Raw genomic sequence first — 22,068 nt, 5'->3', positions numbered from 1 at the left:
TAAGCACAAATCTAACATCAACAGTGTTTGTCACAACATATGTGACAGATCACACTCTGCAGTGTCAATGAAAAACAATGAGCAAGTCGACTGATGACAGCGTTTCAGTTACCTGAACTTGATTTCGTGGCCTTTCCACATCAGTGGCTCCCTAACCATACAACGGAGCTCTCTGTTGTAATCTAAGTGTTTCTACTAGCTTGGCTCATAGCCGACAATTTTCTTTTCACTGTCTGGATGGACTACAGAAACAAGCAGGGACAGTGACACTGCGGTAAGGATGTGTCAACCCAATGTCTTTCTACAAGTTTTTTTTATGAGAAATATTCTGTACACTCTTCAGACATACATTGATATTCCTTTTTTCAATATCAACTACAAAGTCTTTGATACAATTACCACTGGAAAGTTTGACTCTGAATTGTCCTCACTTAGATAAGCGATAAGAAATGAATTTCTTCATTTTTTTTGTGACCACAATAATTAGGAAAAAAATCTTTGAGATATAAATGAGATGTCATTTTAAAAGTAATTGCTTTGCAGATACTTACTTTTAGCATTACGCACCTAACCATACTGAGAACGTTTTCTTCATAAGATGTACTCTACCAAACAAAAGTGGAATTATGAGTAATTTACCATTTTTAGTAAATTGACAAAGTCATGACAAAGAGACTTCTCTGACAGTAACCACTTTATATTCCAGATTTCATGTCCGCACAAATCATAACATGTCTGAAGAAAGCTGCTATTCATTAATTCTGTTGTTAACATCTCTCTCTCTCTCTCTCTCTCTCTCTCTCTCTCTCTCTCTTTCTCTCTCTCTCACATACCCATTCATACAGCTAAAACAATTACAAGTAGCTTCCCTCTGTGTTAAGAGAGCTTGTGAGGTGTTCATGGTCTATAATTAAAACTCTAATTCTGCACACCCGTCTGATGTGCCCAAAACTGCCATATCTGCCTCAGCCACTTTGTTCAGTGGATGTCAGTTCTCACTTTGCGGTCTGCATTTAGAGAGACCATTATATTTAAAACGCTTGGACAGTTTAAAAAAAACAAGGACACTCAGTTTCTTTAGTCCATTTTCTTCTCTTCCTCTGATGTTGACTCTCGGCTTCTTGGTTTTGTCTTTTGTGTGCATTGATACCTTCTCCTTTTCTTCTTTCTTCTTTTCCCTTTTTCTTCTATCCCACAGTTTTGACGTATATATCTACCCCCACCAATCTTTATGCCTCGCATGCTTTCACATCCCATTTCCCATGCTGGCTCTGGGTACCCCCACTGTGGAGAACTCTGCCTGTTCCATTTGGGTGTGAAAACAGTGTGCTAATATTGCCTGCTTATACCCACTGGGTGGGATAATGGCAGTCATCACTCACTGATGCAGCACAAAAACTGACATTTTGCTCTCCTTGCGCTGACAAACAGCGTATAACTCCCACTGTTCAGTCTCTCTGTCTTTTGTGTCTTATTCCCTGTTTTTGCCTCTGACTTCGTCGCCCCCCCCCCCCCCCCCCCCCCCCCCCAGACTGTCTCCCTTTAGTTATTTGTCTCCCTGCTATTCTGTTTCCATCCACAGTTCAGACTTTCAAGTCAGTAACATACAAGAAGGAAGAGGCCATGACCCCTGAAGGATGATGCTGCCGGTGCAAAAAAAACACAAAAAAAAAACCAAACGGAAACCGCACTTGATTCTAAAAGCTTTACAACTGATCATTTTACTCATGCATAAATTATTCAGTCAAGTCCACAAAAGAAGGACACATTAAGGGTCTACATTTGGCTACTGTTACATGTTAGTCATCCCACAGGGAATTCTTATTGCAGTGATGGAAATATTGGCAGGACAAATGGCAGATATTTGATCAATATCCTTGCTTTCTAATCCAGCAACATATAAAGAAATAAATATATTTATTTCATCCTTGGGGGTATTAACTTTACACAGTAAGCAGGATAAAGAAGAACAGACCTGCCAATCTTGTATTTTATCTTTTTTATCTATGATATAACGTATGAATTATTATGACGTACAAAAACTTAAGACAGGCAAAAACTAATCTGACAAAGATTAATTCTTCCCAGGACTATATTTTTTTCACTTGTTCAACCCAATAGTTAAGGCATATGTTGATCTGTATTCACATCTGACAACTTTCTTATGCCAGCAGTGAAGACATCTGACTCTTTAAAGTTATTCATAGTTTATTTAATCATCTTTTTCCACTGACTCCTCTGCAATAGTTCTGGTACAGTGCACCTTGAATCCTTTTCTATATACAAAAGTTGAAATACTTATTTGTCATCATGGTAATATTCATGATTACTTTTATGGAAAAATAAATATAATTCAGAGTACAAAAAAAACCCTCTTGCCTAGACATATTCTCCCCATGTGAGGTGTACAAATAACTGGTTATTACAAGTGAAATTATATCTGAACAAATGTGAGATTTCTATTGCATTACAGCTGAAGACATTAACAGCTTTTTGACCACCTGCTTGTGATTAGTTTGATTTGAAAAAGTGAGGGACAACCCTCAGCAAATGGCAGTGACTCTGCTTCCAACCTCGCCCTCGTGTAGATGGCATTGTCAAGAAGTGAGAGTCTGCAATATGTTTCCTTCTCTGCTAAGGTATCTGGCACTTCTGTTTATCTTTCACAAGAATAAACTGCAGAGGCTGATTTGTGTAATTGCTCTGACCAGGGTTGGAGCACAGAGGCGAGCCCTGCAACACGCCAAAATGAGCAGTTTGTTTAGTCACCTGCACACAGAACAGAAGCCAGGAAGCTGACGGCAATGCAGTGAGTTTCTGTGTTGAAACTACCCAACAGATGCTCAAAAGTCTTGTTTCTACTCTACATTTCACCAACCATAGCGTGTCAAAACATTGTTCCCTTTAGAACGTTTTGAAATGTCCTCCTTTTTTCAGTCAGCCTGCCACTTGCTTCTTGTTTAATGGATACTGAAACAAAGGCTGGCAAAGCTGACTATTGTTGCAGGTTAGCAGGGCCAACTCCAGACAACAGCAAACCCTACCCCAGTAAAGGTTGTCTTTAAAGGGATAATCCGGAGTAAAATGCACTTTAGGTCAATTTACGGGATGTTGGGAGTACATCCGTTGAGTTGACATCAAAATCATTTAATTCTGATGTGTTTTGAGAATTTTGATTTGACCGTTTTCAGCCAAAAGTCGTTAGCCTGGAGGAGAGTGGGGCATATGGTATCGCCGCTACAAAACGCTATTTTTACACCTCTTCTACAGTTCCAAACAACATAACACTTACGTGGTAGTGAGTAGAGGGTCCCTAAATCCAAACAGAAGTGTCCCGAGGTCTTCATGTGGTCGGATAGAGAGTCCAGAATGAATTTAAAACCAGCCAGTATCTTTCCGGAAATGCTCCTGCTGCAGCTGGCATCTTCAGCGTAAAGTCCGTATAGTAGAGCCGAGTGTGGAGTAACACGCTCTGGAAATTCACAATTTCGTTGCCGTTTTTTTTTACAAACATAGTCCAGTATTTCTTTCGAAAGTGAAATGAAGTTGTATGCAACAGCAAAGCCTAGCTTACTAACAGGTTGGAATTTTATAAAATGTCACGTGACCTTACGTCTCGCGTGACCTAGCCTCCTGTTTACGGAAGACGTCTTTTGCGTGACTGGAGTGACCATCACAGAAGAAGGAGAGGTGTGTGAGCAGATTATTGAACAAACAGCGGAGCAAACTTTTGGAGTTATGGTGCGTGTTTGTTCCTATCCTGGCTTTCATTTCTGATTGACTCCATGACACAGACCTGAATCCCATTCTAGTCCCATCTGTATCGATTTCTTAATTTTGTCAACATATTCTAATAACTAATTGTTGAGAGGCATCAAATTATTCCACTGGCATCTTCAAGTGTCACAGAGGTGCTTACTCTCCTTTTGAGGACACCCACCATGTTCTCGCTGAAATCCAGCAGTTGACTCTGAGTCTCCCAATTTTCTGCATAAAAAAAGCAAACAAAGCAAATATCAGCACATATCAGATTCCCAGTGATGTTTGGCAATAACTTTTTGTTGAAGCTTTCTGTAACAACAACTTGATCCCCAAACCCTTTACACATTCTGATTGCTTTCTACAATGTAAGTTAAACTTGTGTGAGGGGTGAAATTAAACACAACGGCCTAACCGTCTTCCACCAGCGTGTCAAGTACACAACATATCCTGTGTGTCCGAGCCATCTTCTTCATTTTTCACAGCATCGGTGCATTTTCGCATCACAAATACAAATTCCTCGAGTTAAAACGCACAGCTGTTTTTCAAACTGAAAATGATTTGGAAAGACAAGGCAAACAACCATGAAGCAGCAATCATTAAATTGGCTCACAGGAAGTTTAAGTCTGTAAGAATATATAATTTTCCACGGTGCCACAAGGTGCAATTTACAGCAAAGCTTAACCTTTTCCCGCTAACCAATGAGCGGATTCGCCTGCACTTTCGAAACGCTGTCTCCAAGGTAACTAAAGCAGTTACCTTTGCACCTGTTAGGGACTGAAAAGAGAGAGCAGATGACTCACCTGAAGCTAGACTGCAATCATCTCTATTCATAGAGTAACAACCTCCTCTGTAGCCAGAACTGTCGTTTTTCAGTGGTAGAGTGCTTCGCAGTGTTTCCCAGCATCGTATGTACCAAGCAATCAGGTGCAAAGGACTGATTATAGTCAGGATTTTAAATTATGATGCAAGATATGACATTTAGCAAATTTCATGCACACTTGCACAGATCCCGTCTCAAACAACATTGTGAGTTCAATATACAGCATGTGGGATGAGCAGGAGTTCGCTGGCTCCCCAGAGGTTGCTTGTGGGGTCGCTGAGGGTCAATGATCTCGTGCCCCACAATCCCAGTGGTGGCGGCGGCTGTGTGGCCAGAGCAAGACAGCACCATCCGACAGCAGGGTCAAGACACCAGGGATGAGGGGAGCGCTCCCTTCAAATGTGACAAATACAATGTGACATGTCAGAGCAAGCTCAGGAACATTGGCCGCTTTAACTCATACTAGTGTGCTAGTTTTTTCTCCTCTTTCCCTTTCTTATACACACTCAGACTCTCTCTCTCTCTCTCTCTCTGTCACACACAGAGAAAAAAAAACTATAAATTTTCCATATTTCTCGCTTCCTCACAAAAGCAGATACAGATATAAAATCAAACAAATATCATTGAATTACTCTCACTTGCAGGAATGAACTCTCACTTGCACATTTACATTGGTCGACAACAAGATTAAAACCACAGGGGAAGAGAATAGCAAGTGCTTTTACATGACAAACCAAAAGTGTCTGTATTAGTCCAACCAAAACCAGACTATGAAAACACATAGAAACATGTTAGTCCAACTTTACAAACTTTGAACTTCTCAAAGCGAGACTAATTCAACTCGATAAAGCGGTTGGGAGTCAAAGTAATCCTGCATGTATACGCTTCACAAGACTCAAACTTGTCTAGGTGCTCTGTGCATGCTCCAAAGTTCAGATCCGGTACACAGAAAAAGAAAAAGAAACCGGTAACAGCCACAAAAAAACAGTATTGTGTGCAACTTTTTGTAAAGCAGAAGTGTATAGTAATACTGGCAAATTCCAAGCTGCTTTCTTCTGTTTCTTTTTGCAGATGGCTAAATATGTAAGAAACCTTTACTGAAAATCGGGCCATTAGGACTATGTTTACACTTGCAACACTTAAAAAAATGACGTCGGACATACTTAAGTCAATGAATTCCTGAACTTCCTGTCTTGATTGTAGATGATATATTTCAAAGCAGATTCACATGTACACACATATACATTCTAAAGTTTACCAGGATGCATCTATTTGCAACGACTTTTAAATAATTTAGCCAATTTTAAATCAAATATCTTTTTAATTGATGCAATGATGCTAGGGGTCTAGCATTAAAGTATACTTATGATTTTCAAAGTGGGGCAACAAAATATAATTAAGGGGAGGGTTTACCTTAAAGTTTAGATTACTTTAAATCAAAATGACACATGTGAAACAATGTAAAAGGGCACAACCTTGAATTTAGAGGTGTCTCCTTCATTCGTCAAAGCACTTGTTCCTACTATTTTGCAAGGTTGTGCAAAAGGACACGTGGAACAAATGCCATTAGGGTTACCAGTAACTTCATTGGCAAGTTAAGTTACACATGAGTATATATATATATAAAAAAAGCCATAACTAACTTCTTGTTTGGTTGTTAAACTTGTTTTCAGGTTAAATGATACAGCATGTGTGTAAGTAGTACAATAGTTTATACACATACAACAAAAAAAGACACATCGCATTAATAATGGTGCATTGAAATCAGTAGCAGACAATGGCTGGTTATGGAAGGAAATCACACACACACACAAAAAAACAGTGACAGTTGGAAAACCACCCCAATTTGTATTTCCTCCTTTGACGCTGTTAAGGAAATTGTTGTAATTTTACCGACACGTCAATTTGTCCTCGTGACCCCCGCCCAGGATTTTGACGGCTAGGGAGGTGTTAATAATATCTAAAGTTAAACGCCATCTGTTCCAAGGACCTAACCTGAATACCAATACGGCTGAAAATGTTGCAATTAACAGAGCCAAGATGTCAGGAACACTGGAGAGGCAGCCTTTAAGCCTCCTGCTTCAGGAATACAGAGGCAGGTGTGATGTGAGCAGAGACGACTCTTCAGTTAGAAAAAAAAAAACAAAACCACCTAATTTTGTCCCCTATTTCACAAACTCCATCTGCCTTTGCTTGATAGGATCCTCAGAAACATCTTTACTTATGGGAATCGGCTTTGAAACATATAGGCCTTACAAACGCATGTCTGTCTCCATTTGAACGTTTTACACAGAGTGCAGAGAAGCATCAGTCAGGTGAATGAGAGGCATGCGGTTTCTCTCAGAAATTAAAGCAAATTGCATTTGCTCTGCCATACAAATTTTTGGCGCCGCAGGCATGTTGTGTTTGTGTTTGTGTCACAGTGTGTGCATGAATAAGGATAATGTATTTGAATAGTTTGATTAAAAAATATGCACGTAAGACAGTGGGAGACATTTGTATTCTGTACATGACACTCAGGCAAACACCAGTGTAAATGCATTTGAAAATCTAATTTATGGGTGAAAAGTTAGCTCATCTACACCCCTGTTTTTAGTCAATTTAGTTGCCGTCAACGTTGATATTTTTGACTTTTTGTTTAATAGCAGATGGATACAAATAAAATGCAGTAAAATCAGGATTTGCTGCGTTTTAATTGTCACATGATTATTCTATTTCCTACCAGTTTATACAATACGGAAAACTCTGCTTCTCACAAAGAGATTTGCCTCCGCCGTGTGTTTTTAGAAACTGCTCATTTTTCCACACAAATGCAGACACAAGAAGAAGACTAAATGAAAAATAAAAAAAATAAAAAATCTTTCTTGGTCTTCTTGACCTCCAAAACTAAGTTTTTCAAGCGGGCTCCTAAATGTAGTTACTGCAAAATTCAAAACGCCATCAGCCCTTCACTCGCACCTTTTCCCTCTGCGCCCCCACTCCTCTGTGTCCCTAACACCATGTCCTCTGTAGAGTGGTGTGCAGTTAAGGCCAGCTTTTGTGCGCCCCGGTGGAATCACTGGTGTCACTGTTTGCACATTCAGGTTCATTTGACATTGACCTGTGGGTGACAGTAAAGCTCCATTCTCTGGAGGGTTAGGTGTTGCCAGTGCTGCTGAAAGCGCCACCAGTGACGTCATGCTGCGAGGCATGCAGCATTCAGTGGATTTACTTTAACGATTCAGCCTGAAAAAGCCCGACAGCACACAGTGACACAGTGGCCTGTAATCTATTTAAGATTAAAGTCTGTCTGTGTTTGACAAACACATACGTCTCTATTATGCATTACAAATATAATCATGTCGACAATTATCAACCAGAGGGCAGCAATACCATAATAAATGTTTTATCTATATGTTTATCACCCGAGCCTGTCATCTGCTTATTGCTGCTATGGTCCAGTGGACATGTTAGCGTGTAAGCTGCGCAGGGATGTAAGCTTTGCCTTCCAATATCAGTTGGTCTCAAAGCGGCCTCAATAATGCATGAAGATCAATACACTGTGGCTTCATGAGTTAGGCCTTTGAATTCTGTACCCATATCAAGTGTTCTTGCCAGTTGCCCCGCTGTTTGAAGAGATCTTTGCCTTTGGATTCATCGGGCCTCTGGGGAGAAAAAAGACCATAGTTTGGATGCCCAAAGTGCTATTGTTTGGGACAAAAACAAAGCTACCTGTGTTGTGTTTGGGGTAACTGTGACATTTGCAGTTTTATGGCAGTATTTGATGATGGGTTTTCAGAGAGGCATTTTCAAGAGATCGGTTTTGAGGGGGCTTAACACCAATAATCCAACTCATCTGTATCTTCTCCAAAGCTTATGTTCAAAGGACTTCCCATCTAATGATATAGCTGATGTATTTATTGAACCAGGGGATTCTTTTTTTAACATGTGTGTTGTAACTGCTAAAGTGGCTCAACATTACCAGAATTTGCCTTTACGTCATCAGAGGTGTACTGCAGTGGACTGCTGTGGTTTTAACAAAAAAAACAAGAAAAACGTATGATCAGGTAAATAATACAAACGGTTGTAAACAGTCAAATGTGCTTCCCCCAAAGAAGTTGACAGATTGGTTTCATAGACAGTACAGGTTGAGTATATAATGCTTTTAATTTTTTTATTTTAAATGTGGCTATATCTATGCTAATTTTCTATGTATTTTATTTGTCTCACCAAAATACAATTAGTGTATCTCAACTTTCAACAAGCCTCATTTCCACAGGTTGAGAAAATGACAAGCTTTGTGGTAATAAATTCCACTGTACCTGTAGGTGATTAAAAAAAGGTAGATATTATTCTTTGGGTTACTTATTCATCTAATCATGTTTCACATCCTCATTTTTTAAGGTTATAGGCTGGAGTCCGTTCCAGTGTGCGCTGGGCACAAAGGGGATAAACACAGTTGGGAGGAACCAGGTAACAAACTTGCACACTTGGCAACATTTATTTATTCCCGCCAAGGTTTTTTTTGGCTATTGTGCTGCTTGTTGTGCCAAACATCGTGTCAGTAGACATAAAAATGCAGGATTTCTGAAAACATCATATTGATTGTAATTATAGCTGCTGATGTTACCCTTCAGGGAACATGCCTCGAACTTTTCAGCCAGGCCTGTGAGCCTTTTAGTTAAGCAGTGCATGATTCATTTTAATCTTCATTAAAAATTCAAGAAAGACAGAAAATGAATGCAATAGTTGGGTAATGCCATATATATACTGTATGTTCTATTCTAAAATGTGGCTCATCATACTTGCCTTTTGATTCTTATAGCTATCCAAACCGCTATTTATTACCAAGTCGGGTACTGCCATACTGAGAATTATATGTCCTTGCACTGAAATAAACTATGTCGTGTGAGGCGTAAAAGTCATAACAGGTGCAAGAGAATCTGTGTGGGCTGTGTGGACACGTAGCACAGTGCGCACACACTGACGTAGCCTTACAAGGGGAACTAATCAGGAAAAAGTAAAAACACTAGAGGAGGTTTGCCAAGAGTATGTTGTTGGGTTCGGTGTAATATTAATGTTGGGTGTCTACATACTGTGTGTTTACTGATTACAGTCAGCTTAATTTCTGATCGGGTGCCACTGAATATATTTTACAATAAAAATCTTAAGCAGCAGTTTGATTGGGTGTGATATTTGTGACCTGTTTTCAAGCTCTTCATAATGAGCCAAAGCAATATTTCCTTATTTCAACTGGGAAGACAAAATCATCCGCTGGACTTAGGAGTGCTGTTATAATAGTGCTTTTTTTTTTTTTAACTGAACTCAAAGGGTCATTTTATACCTGATTTTTGGTGCCTTTAGATTGGCTCTGCACCTACCATTGTTCAAAACAATTTGTAATTATTTCAGCATGAAGGAGAGCTTCCTGCTGTCCTTCGGAGCTTGAGAGAATTTGGGGGAAAGTGTCCTCTGATTGGTCAAATTTCTGGAGGTCTGTCGGGGGCCACGGGAGAGGATGTTGATAACTTGTGACTGTGCACTACTTTGTGTTACAATAAAATGCTACAACTTTTTAACGCCTTATTTTCCCTTCTTTTTTCCCCACATGAAATCCCCTCATTTCCAGCCATACATATGTTTTTGACCCAGAATCGGATCCAGAATATGAAAGTGAGCTGCATGTTGAACAGCCACAACTAGCCAGATGTCTCTGTTTAGTAGACATGTTCAAACAGAGGCCGTCCTGCCCCGCAACACTGTGTCATTTCAGAAATTAAGCTAGTGTCGCAAAATCAGCGACAGTGACGACAGCACCAAAGGTTAGAGTGACGAGTTCTGTGATGGTATCTTGATGTGTGTAAGCACACACGGGGCAGGATTATTTCACCTCTTTTGCCTTCTTACCCTTGCCGGCTCATAGGCACAACATGCGTGATCCAAGATCCAAGATCGCTGGTTCTTTAGGGAAGCTGAAAAGGGTCAACTTGCCCTCACAACCAAAAACATGTTTTCTTGGACACATCCCTGAAGCATACACAAAGCTCTAAGAAGTAGTGGTGGATCGCTTGTTCATTGCACTGCAAAACAATTTGAAATGGTCTCTGTGGTTAATGCTCAAATTCTAGCTGGGGAGTTGTGCCTGGAGATTTTCGCCATACAAGGAAATCCAGGAAAATCATAACGTCTCGGTTTGCTAAAAAAAAACAACAACTTGCAAACAAGAGTTTGAGACTACAGCATCAAGTGAGTTCTTTTTTATTTCATAAAAATACTAAAATATGCAGAGACAGTCTTTGGGGGCTTTAAGTGACGTTTAAGCTGATAATATGTCATTTTAACACTGCAAATAAGACAGAAAATATGGAAAAGCATACCACGGGCCCCTTTATATTCTATATTTCTGTAATATAGGGCTGCTATATGACATGAATATATCTTAGGTTGGTTATTTCATGTTTAGCTTCATGGTCATAGAAAAAAAATGATAACACTCATACAGTGCAACAATCCTGATTCGGTTCTGCAGTGGATGGCATTTATCACATACCTTTTAAGTTTTGTGTGACTTTGACAACCTGACGAACTTTTAAAGCCAGCAAGGCTGTGGCTGCTCTCCCTACTGCCTAATGGCCAACTCTAATGGCTGTTTGTCTTGTGCCATGGTAATTGGGGAGCAACTGAGTCTCTGCTATCCTCTCCCTGCTGAGATGCTTCGACTGGCCCCCTCGGGGTCCTCTGCTTTGTACGTACCAGTTTCTGTTCTAATGATATCATAATTGCTGTTTCCCCACACAGTGGACAATGGTTGCCAAGTCTGAGGGCAGCTCTGCAAATGAGCAGATCAAACCAAGGACACCACAATGATGAAGACGGAGATGCATTAAAATAAAAACATATTCATCAAAGGATAGTGTATTTGAGTATTTTTTTGATACTTTCGCTGTTGTTATTCCCTCATTTCTTTCCTATCTGCCGAACCACCTGCTTATCCACGATGCACCATTAGTAGCAGGAAACCTTGTGGTCTTCAGGAGGCTTTAAGAAAATGAGTTCTCAATCTGACCCACAGAGCATTGTGACTGACACAATAGCCTGTGGTATACACATTTACAAGTGTTTCATTCGGAACTGACGACATACATGTATATTTCATTTTTCATACTTTGTTTTTATAAGGCCTGTCTCCACAATTCACAAAGACCAACTCCCCCTCTCCTCCACACACTCAGCAGTATGATGGTGCAGCTCCGTTTGAACAATAATTTCTCAGTCCAGCTGAATTCATGCTGACGCTCCAGTTTGCTCAGTTTCCTTTCTGAAAACTCCGTTCTCCCTCTTTCTAATCCTCTGAGGGGAAGCAGGGAGACGGATCAGGAAAGAAGGAGAGGCCAGCATTGAATGCTGACAGGGACATAACTTGACTTCCCTACATACCTTGTTTACAGTCTCGCTTTCTGCCGCTATACCCTCCTCTCTCAATGGAGCCATAAAAAACAAATAGGGGCTTTTAGAGAAATTGCCTGTACACTGAAGATTAATAACGGTTGCATGAGTTCACCCAAGAAACTCTCAAGAGGCAAGAATGATATTGGAAGATTAAAAGTGTCATATCCCTAAATTGGAATGAGTCAGTGCTGAGACTGCTCTCAGACCAGTATGTTCGGAGTCAAGACTTTTGGTCTACCTGGCAGACAAAGAGCATCATTAAGTATTGGTGTTATTGATCCTCTTTGACAGATGCACAGGAAAATAAACGCCATCCTGTGTGAGGTTAGTTTTATCTTTTTACTGTTGAAGCCCAATAACTTTTAAAAAAAGTATTTTGGGTGGATATTGGACTTACAGTAAATTATTGCTACCAAAGCTTGCAAATGAAGTACTCTAAAGGCCAACAAACATCTCTGACATCATAATAATTAAAACAAAGGCATGTGACAATAACATTTTTTGTACATATCTTTTTTTCTAAATATAAGAATATTTTCATAATTTCACTCATTCATATTAATGAAAAAAGACTATATAAAACGTCTAGATGCTTATTTTTCTAGACTTTATCTTTTAAACACTTAGGCTATGCAAAATTTGACCTCTTAGTGGGGCTGCATGGTGGTGTGGTGGTTAGCACCATCGCCTCAAAGCAAGAAGGTTGCCTGGTTTTAATCCTGGCTGGGGCCTTTCTGTGTGCAGTTTGCATGTCCTTCCTGTGCATGTGTCCCCCCTGGGTACTCTCCCAGTTAGATTAATTGGTGTCTCTTGACTTAATTATATCAGGAAAATGCAACAGAAATGTTGAACTAGACTTGATAGGATTTTTTTAGATTTCTTTTTTGGGAAATGTCTACAGATTGGCACAAATTTAGATTGATAATCCTTCATTTGCACATTTCAAATATAACATTTCAGGAAAATTTCAATAACAAAAACAATTTTCTTACTGTTTGGGGTCAATGTTTCTTACAAGGGTCATTTCCAAAGTGTTACAGACTGGAAACAATATTGTGGCAACTCACCTCAAATTAGACAGCTTAGATTAAACGTTAGTTGCTACTCCAATGAAATGATACAATTAAATTACAAACGGCTGAAAGCTTCATTCTGAGTTCATTGGTAGACCAAGGATAATTTCCTGCAGAAGCCTGGTGGGTTTAACTCGATTCACAAATGCTTACTTATAGGAACAATATAGATTTTAAAAAGTACAAGCTGCATCCTCTGTAGACGAACCACGACACCTTGATTTGCATATACTCAGCAGTGCCCTTGAGTTTCCATGGTCACAAGGTAACAGACGTCTCCATAGCAACCAGAAGCGTCTCAGAAGTTGCATTGGAACAGCCACAAAAAACCACTCAAAAAACAAAAAAAACGACCGTCAAGTTGTTGTTAAATTGTTTGCCGAACGACATCGCCTTTTTTTTCGACTGCTTTCCTCGACTTCCTGGTGGGAAAAATCCCCGTTAAAATGTCGAAGAAGACAACTGAGCTAAAAGCTGATGGATTCACCCTGAGGGCAGCCATGAAGAACGCCATGGTGAGTGAGGTTATTTAGCTAACGTTAGCGTCGGCTTCAGCAGTGTATGCAGTCTGTTTTAGTCTAAAACAAACAAACAAACAAACAAACAAACAAGCAAACTGTAAAGCCTAAGTGAGGTTGAGTTGAATGTGTGGTCCACGCTTCCTGCTCCCCCGCATGCTACAGCTTGGGACAATAACATTAAATAAAAAATTAAGTTGATACTAGTTGGAGACAGAGAATGCAGAATTCAGCGTCTTTCAAACTTCTTTGAACGATCTTCCCCCACTTTCCACTGGTCTATGATGTTTTATTTATTAGGGACCGAGCAGTGAAACTGCAAGGACCCTATTGTATCTGTAAGGTTTATTAGGGACCGAGCAGTGAAACTGCAAGGACCCTATTGTATCTGTAAGGTTTATTATTATTATTCTTTCTTTCTTTCTTTCTTTCTTTCTTTCTTATTCTTTGCAAAAGGTATGCGAAAACTCAGGAAATTTTGCGAGCGCCACGTGCCGGTCGACGACATGAAAGAATCTAAACTTTATATTTTTGGTAGTCGCTCATTGGCTCTGTAGCGCCCCCTACGATGGTTAAAAATTGTCCCCGCAATAGGATTAGTTTCGCGTGGGATGACGAAATTCGGTACACTCGTTCATCATGCCCAGACGCACAAAAAAGTCTCATGCCGCCATGGTCCCACGTACACAGGAAGGCGGCCATTTTGGATGGAAAGTGCGTTTTCGTGCCATTTTTGGCCGATTCCACGCCTTGCTTAAGATCGAACTTGTCCTACAGATTTCATGCTACAGACTTCAAACTTGGCCAGGTTACTCTCAAGACATGGGGGGGGAAATTCATGGAGAAACTTTTTCAAAACTTAAAGGGCGTGGGCGTGGCAACTCCTCAAAGTTCGATGACTCGCCATCACTCGCCACAACAAATTAAGTCGCTTATAACTCCCACATACATTATCCAATCTGTCCCAAACTTCATACGGTGAATGCTGGACCCAGCCTGAACGCATACATATTATCATAACGACATCCACCTATAGCGCCACCTGCTGGTGGTCGGAAACATCTCTTTTTTTCCACATCTCGCATTTGATCGAACTCGTCCTACAGATTTAATGCTACAAGCTTCAAACTTGGCCAGATTACTCTTAAGACATGGGGGGAAAGAGTCATGGAGAAACTTTTTCAAACCTCAAAGGGCGTGGCCGTGGCGACGCCTCAAATTTATGACTCGCCATGAAGAATTAAGTCGCTTATAACTTCCACACTCATTATCCAATCTGTCCCAAACTTCACACGGTGAATGCTGGACTCAGCCTGAACGCGTACATATTATCATAGTGACATCCTCCTATAGCGCCACCTGCTGGTGGTCGGAAATGTCATTTTTTGCCACACCTCACATTTTATAAAACTCCTCCTACAGATTTAATGCTACAAGCTTCAAACTTAGCCAGGTTACTCTTAAGACATGGGGGCAAATATTCATAGAGAAACTTTTCCAAACTCTGAACAATTCGGGCGTGGTCAGGCGGTGAAAAACTTGTGATGGTGTTTGTGATTTGAAAGCCTTATCATCATCACAACGTCATGAAACTTGGCACACACGTCCACCCTGATGACCTCGTTCGTATGTGAAGGGTATCGTGTGTGGGCTGAGCAAAATGGCTCAGTGGCGCCCCCTAGAAATTTTCAAAAACCCCTCCGCATTGGAGTTATTATGTCCTCGTACGTACGCAGAGGGTATCGTGTGTGTGGGCAGAGCTGCGGCTCCAGCGTCCAGCGCATGCCCCAACGTGCGCATATCCCAACGTACGCACACCTCGGTCCCGCTCACAGCTGCTTGCAGCTTTCTAGTTATTATTATTATTATTCTTATTCTTTGCAAAAGGTATGCGAAAACTCAGGAAATTTTGCGAGCGCCACGTGCTAGTCGACGACATGAAAGAATCTAAACATTATATCTTTGGGAGTTGCTCATTGGCTCTGTAGCGCCCCCTACGATGCTTAAAAATGGTGCCCGCAATGGGGTTGTTTCGCGTAGGACAATGAAATTCGGTACACTCATTCACCATGCCCAGACGCACAAAAAAGTCTCTTGCCGCCATGGTCCCACGTACACAGGAAGGCGGCCATTTTGGATGGAAAGTGCGTTTTCGTGCCATTTTTGACCGATTCCACGCCTTGCATAAGATCGAACTTGTCCTACAGATTTAATGCTACAGACTTCAAACTTGGCCAGGTTACTCTTAAGACATGGGGGGAAAAATTCATGGGGAAACTCTTTCAAAACTTAAAGGGCGTGGGCGTGGCAACTCCTCAAAGTTCGATGACTCGCCATCACTCGCCACAACAAATTAAGTCGCTTATAACTCCCACATACATTATCCAATCTGTCCCAAACTTCATACGGTGAATGCTGGACCTAGCCTGAACGCATACATATTATCATAACGACATCCACCTATAGCGCCACCTGCTGGTGGTCGGAAACATCTCTTTTTTTCCACATCTCGCATTTGATCGAACTCGTCCTACAGATTTAATGCTACAAGCTTCAAACTTGGCCAGGTTACTCTTAAGACATGGGGGGAAAGAGTCATGGAGAAACTTTTTCAAACCTCAAAGGGCGTGGCCGTGGCGACGCCTCAAAGTTATGACTCGCCATGAAAAATTAAGTCGCTTATAACTTCCACATACATTATCCAATCTGTCCCAAACTTCATACGGTGATATCTGGACCCAGCCTGAACGCGCATAGATAAAATAGTGACATCCACCAACAGCGCCACCTGCTGGTGGTCAGAAACGTCTTTTTTTTCCATACCTCACATTTTATCAAACTCCTCCCACAGATTTAATGCTACAAACTTCAAACATAGCCAAGTTACTCTTAAGACATGGAGGCAACAATTCATGGAGAAACTTTTCCAAACTCTGAACGGTGTGGGCGTGGCCATGCGGTGAAAATCGTGTGATGACGTTTGTGATTTGAAAGCCTTATCATCATCTCAAGGTAATGAAACTTGGTACACACGTCCACCCTGACGACCTCGTACGTATGTAAAGGGTATCGTGTGTGGGCGGAGAAAAATGGCTCAGTGGCGCCCCCTAGAAATTTTCAAAAACCCCTCCGCATTGGGGTTATGCTGTGCTCGTAAGTACACAAAGGGCATCGTGCGTGTGGGAAGAGCTGCGGCTCCAGCGTCCAGCGCATGCCCAACGTACGCACATCCCAACGTACGAACACCTCGGTCCCGCTCACAGCTGCTTGCAGCTTTCTAGTTATTCTTCTTATTCTTTGCAAAAGGTATGCGAAAACTCAGGAAATTTTGCGAGCGCCACGTGCTAGTCGACGACATGAAAGAATCTAAACATTATATCTTTGGGAGTTGCTCATTGGCTCTGTAGCGCCCCCTACGATGCTTAAAAATGGTGCCCGCAATGGGGTTAGTTTCGCGTAGGACAATGAAATTCGGTACACTCATTCACCATGCCCAGACGCACAAAAAAGTCTCTTGCCGCCATGGTCCCACGTACACAGGAAGGCGGCCATTTTGGATGGAAAGTGCGTTTTCGTGCCATTTTTGACCGATTCCACGCCTTGCTTATGATCGAACTTGTCCTACAGATTTAATGCTACAGACTTCAAACTTGGCCAGGTTACTCTTAAGACATGGGGGGGGAAATTCATGGAGAAACTTTTTCAAAACTTAAAGGGCGTGGGCGTGGCAACTCCTCAAAGTTCGATGACTCGCCATCACTCGCCACAAAAAATGAAGTCGCTTATAACTCCCACATACATTATCCAATCTGTCCCAAACTTCATACGGTGAATGCTGGACCCAGCCTGAATGCGTACATATTATCATAACGACATCCACCTATAGCGCCACCTGCTGGGGGTTGGTAACATCTCTTTTTTTCCACATCTCGCATTTGATCGAACTCGTCCTACAGATTTAATGCTACAAGCTTGAAACTTGGCCAGATTACTCTTAAGACATGGGGGGAAAGAGTCATGGAGAAACTTTTTCAAACCTCAAAGGGCGTGGCCGTGGCGACGCCTCAAAGTTATGACTCGCCATGAAGAATTAAGTCGCTTATAACTTCCACACTCATTATCCAATCTGTCCCAAACTTCATACAGTGAATGCTGGACCCAGCTTGAACGCGTACATATTATCATAGTTACATCCTCCTATAGCGCCACCTGCTGGTGGTCGGAAACGTCTTTTTTTGCCACACCTCAAACTCCTCCCACAGATTTAATGCTACAAGCTTCAAACTTGGCCTGGTTACTCTTAAGACATGGGGGCAACAATTCATGGAGAAACTTTTCCAAACTCAGAATGGTGTGGGCGTGGCCAGTCGGTGAAAATCGTGTGATGGCGTTTGTGATTTGAAAGCCTTATCATAATCGTAAGGTCATGAAACTTGGAACACACGTCCACCCTCACCACCTCGTACATATATAAAGGGTATCATGTGTGGGTGGAGCAAAATGGCTCAGTGGCGCCCCCTAGAAATTTTCAAAAACCCCGCCGCATTGGGGTTATTATGTGCTCGTACGTACACAGAGGGTATCATGCGTGTGGGCAGAGCTGCACGACTACGACATCCAGCGCATGCCCAACGCGCGCACATTCAACGTACGCACACCTCGGTCCCGCTCACAGCTGCTTGCAGCTTTCTAGTTTATTATTATTATTGCTATTTGTTTTAAGCTGTTTTCTGCTACTATGTGGAGACCTGAATTTCCACAGACATGATGGTCCATAGAGATGGGGTAGCAAGACAGAAAAAAAAAGAATAAATAAATAATAAATCTTTTTTTTTTTACAACAATCGCTTTTTTAGGCAGACATAATATTATTTACAGCCAGGGTTGTATGCAGCACATCATTTAGGAATTTATTTAGAGCTTTGGGTTTGTTTACTAGCTATTACAGATGTGATATTTAAGAATAGATTTTTTTCTGGAGGGATAATTAAGAGGCACTCTCGATTTAGATTTTATCCAACCTCGGACCTATGGTGTGGATAAACTGCGTTGAAGAGGTTGGCTAATTTCCAAGGACAGTTTTCTTCTCCTCTTATTTACTGCAAATGAAGATGGATTGTGAACGTGTAATAGGTTGTACAGCAGCAGACATTAGTCTCTATTGACTTCATGGACTTTATTGATTGGTCATTTAAACCTTTTTTCTTGCCAAAAAAAAAGAAAAAAAAGAAGAGTAGATTAATAAAAGAAACTGCACTAATTGTATTTCGGTACGGTTTTCCGTTTTCTGTTTCTGTGTCTCTAAATGAATGACAGGGAGATGAGTCTAATTTAGGAGCAGGTTTAGCAGGATTTTGGAATGACCATAATTTGTATAAACTTGGAAAAAACAACAACAAACAAACTGCAAAACTAAGATGAGAGAAGAAACTGGATTTTCCTTTAGCTTTTGTTGCTCGCCACCCAAGGACAATGGAATATGTGCATGTACTCGGTGTGTTTTGGCATCTCTTGAAGACCACAGAAAGAGCTGTAAGCTGCTTAAGAGGACAGCCCGCCAGCAGCATGCATAAACTTATCAACTTTAGCTAATCGGTTTTTGTGCTCGTGTAAGGTAGTATGAATTTGAAATGCACCATAGCTTTTAAACTGAGTCTTGAGTTCATTGAGCCTGGTTTTATTGAAAAATTGTCAAATGAGCATGACACAAAAGTCACTCAGCACAGTAACATGCACGTTTAAGTCAAGCTACGGTCACAGCTCTGCTTGGCCACGTTTATGTTTATGTTTATGTTTATGTTTATGCATTTTGCAGATGTAACAGAACCACCGGCCTTGTTCCCGTATATATCAGGCTGAAGACTGAAATATGTCTAGTTTCAGTGGGCCGATTTTCTGCCACAACTTCTGACGCATTTGACTGTTTGACAAAGGATCAAAGAAAACAACTTTATTAAGAATTCGGCCGTATCAATATATACTTTCATTGCACTGTTTTTTCAAAACAATGCAAAAAGTGGAAATTTAGAGCATGTGAGGAGCACATAAAGTCTGAAGCTTGATTTCGTGTGATTTCAGTTTTTTCGGGCGCTAGTGGCCTATATTTTTTAAAATTCTAGGTCTGGTCGTATACATTAGTTTGTTTTTCTAGCAGAGCACAACATAGCCCGAGTTATGTTGTGTTTCGCTTTATTTTAGAGGGTTCAAGCTTGATCTGGGACGAGATAGTCCTTCCTGCTTAGTCTTTCACACGGCCAGTCGTGTCATGTGTTGCCTAAATGTATCCTAAATTGGCATGACCTTCATACGCCTTCCCTTGCGTGATCAGATTAATAACATTTGAGCCAGTTAACAAAAAAAGAGTCTCCATGGGTACGGATGGCATTATAAGATTTAAAGTGTAGGATATTTATGCTGAACAGATTTTTATGGTCAGACTCCAGACAAGACCTTGGTCTACAAGCCAGACAAATAGCATTATTAACTATTTACCTCTGCGTGTGAGAAGCTGATGGTGTGATTAATCCCCAGTGATGTAAGCTGGGTGGCCTGTGACAGGCCATCTTGTGCAAGGTTAGACCTTTTTTTCATTGTTAGTCGACCATTGATTGCAATAAGTTATATGACGACCAGGCTTACTTGAGGCTTACTAGAGTTGAGGAGCACAGTAGTAGGCCTATATTTCGTAGTTTAATTCCTGACTTTAACAGAGTGTCGTGCTAGAGCAACAGAGCAGATGTCAGAAGCAGTCATGTGGCTTGAATTTAACTAAAGTTAGCAGTCTGAGTTATTCTTTTTCGTGCCTGTCTCCTGGGCAGTTGTCCTTAACCTAATTTTTAGAGACAACACCGAGCTCCTCATTAGAATTGAATTCTTAATGTGTGTGTACACTCATTGTATTAAAATGTAATACTATTGTAAGTATTTTAAAACCGAGCCTTCGGGCAGCCTTGGCATTATCCATTGCCAGGTAATAAGATCTTCTTTTTAAGTTTTGATGTTGTCAGTTTAAATTGGTGAAACAAAAGCAGATTTTGAGTCATCCTTGGTTGGTTTATAATTTAACAAGTGAATTTTGGTGTCAGTTTAATCATTTCTGTCAACAAGCCCCTGGCTCTCACTTCAGTAACGTATATATATTTAAAAAAATGCTGGCTGCCAGTGCCTCAATACTTCCATTTAAACAATTTATCTAGGTCTTTCTCTCTTAGCAATTGTTTTTTTTTTTAAGGACATTTTTTTGACTTGTTACATTTGCACTGCAGAATCGGGCCCATGTGATGAATTGAAGCTAAAGAGCTGCACGGTGCTGATGACAACAGTAAATACTCAGCTGAAAATGCAGCAGCCCTTTTTTTTCTGTAAGCAGGGACTGTCTTGGGATGCAAAAGAGGCAGTCAGAGCTATCATTGACTTCCTCAACCTCTTTTGAAGGTCATAAACAAATCTCCTGTCAAGCGCTTTCATGAGGCTCCTGCAAAGCCCTTTAATATTCACCATCTCCCCGGAGGATCTGCTGTGTCTGGAGCATGAATGATACGAGCAAACTGCCATACCACTGGCTAAATCCTCTACAAAAACCATCACATTTCTCAGAGGCTTGCTTGTGTCGGTTGCCTTCTGTTTTTTTTTTTTTTTGTTTTAACCTCCCCAATGGTCACTGAAACATCGCTCCAGAGAGAGGGCAGCTTTGGGTAGAGCTGTGATTTGTAGGTAACGACAAGGCCATTTCAAGTCTTCAAGGGGGTGTGGGGACTTGAAGCATAGGCTTATCATACTTTAAAGTATTTGTGGCCATAGAAATTGAATGAATCGCCAGACCTCTAAAACTTTCATCCCTTTTTCCCCGTGATACATCCTCGAAGATTTAAAGAGAAAGAAAGATGCACTTTACATTCTGGCGGGAGGTCGTCACCTTGTGTTACAGAGAGAGAAACAAAGCTGTTATTTTTTGTGTCAGAGCCTCACACCAGCAAGGTGACAAAAGGAAAAGAAGTAAAAGATAAAGTTTGTGGAGAGAGCAATCCTCTGCGCAGCGTTGTGACACGAATGAACAAGACCCTCCGTGAAAAAGGTGAAAGAACAAAAAGAAAATGCATGTTTTTGAGTTCAGCGGTACGAGGAGTGATTAAAAGAAATTAAGGTGTTTTCAGGCTACAATCATAGGTGAATAGTTTTTGTTAAGTGAGTGAACTAAATTTGCAACAAATCATTCAAATTCTCTCAAAAATACTTGAAAATGTCGATAAAAAGCCTTGATAAGGAGATATATTGAAGGTATACATTTACGCTACTAACGACAGGACAGAAATTCTGATAGATGTCCAGTTTGTATCAGCTCAGAATCTGCTGTTGTCTTATTGCTCTCCACAAATATGGGATAGAACATTTTATATTGGCACCACCTTCTTAATTCTTCATTTGAAAAAAAGTACATTTAAGTCCTTTAAGGGTTTGGTCTTTGGCC

The 22,068-nt window shown here is 40.9% G+C and overlaps 1 protein-coding gene and 1 long non-coding RNA gene across 2 annotated transcripts in view; both read left to right on the top strand.

Annotated features, from left to right (window-relative positions):
• LOC142366097 (uncharacterized) overlaps positions 1-11,440 on the top strand; it is a 55,507-nt gene extending 44,067 nt beyond the window's left edge. Inside the window, exon 3 of the long non-coding RNA XR_012766716.1 lies at positions 11,360-11,440. This is a non-coding gene — a long non-coding RNA (uncharacterized LOC142366097). The remainder of the gene's footprint in view (positions 1-11,359) is intronic.
• Positions 11,441-13,370: 1,930 nt separating this feature from the next.
• Positions 13,371-22,068, top strand: part of pacrg (PARK2 co-regulated) — a 138,473-nt gene continuing 129,775 nt past the window's right edge. Inside the window, exon 1 of the mRNA XM_075447892.1 lies at positions 13,371-13,598. Coding sequence (XP_075304007.1) covers positions 13,530-13,598 — 69 coding nt within the window. The 5' untranslated portion in view covers positions 13,371-13,529. The remainder of the gene's footprint in view (positions 13,599-22,068) is intronic.

This window comes from Odontesthes bonariensis, chromosome 17, assembly GCF_027942865.1.
Source record: "Odontesthes bonariensis isolate fOdoBon6 chromosome 17, fOdoBon6.hap1, whole genome shotgun sequence".
Taxonomy (NCBI): Eukaryota; Metazoa; Chordata; class Actinopteri; order Atheriniformes; family Atherinopsidae; genus Odontesthes; species Odontesthes bonariensis.
This window is presented reverse-complemented; position numbering and strand designations above follow the sequence as displayed.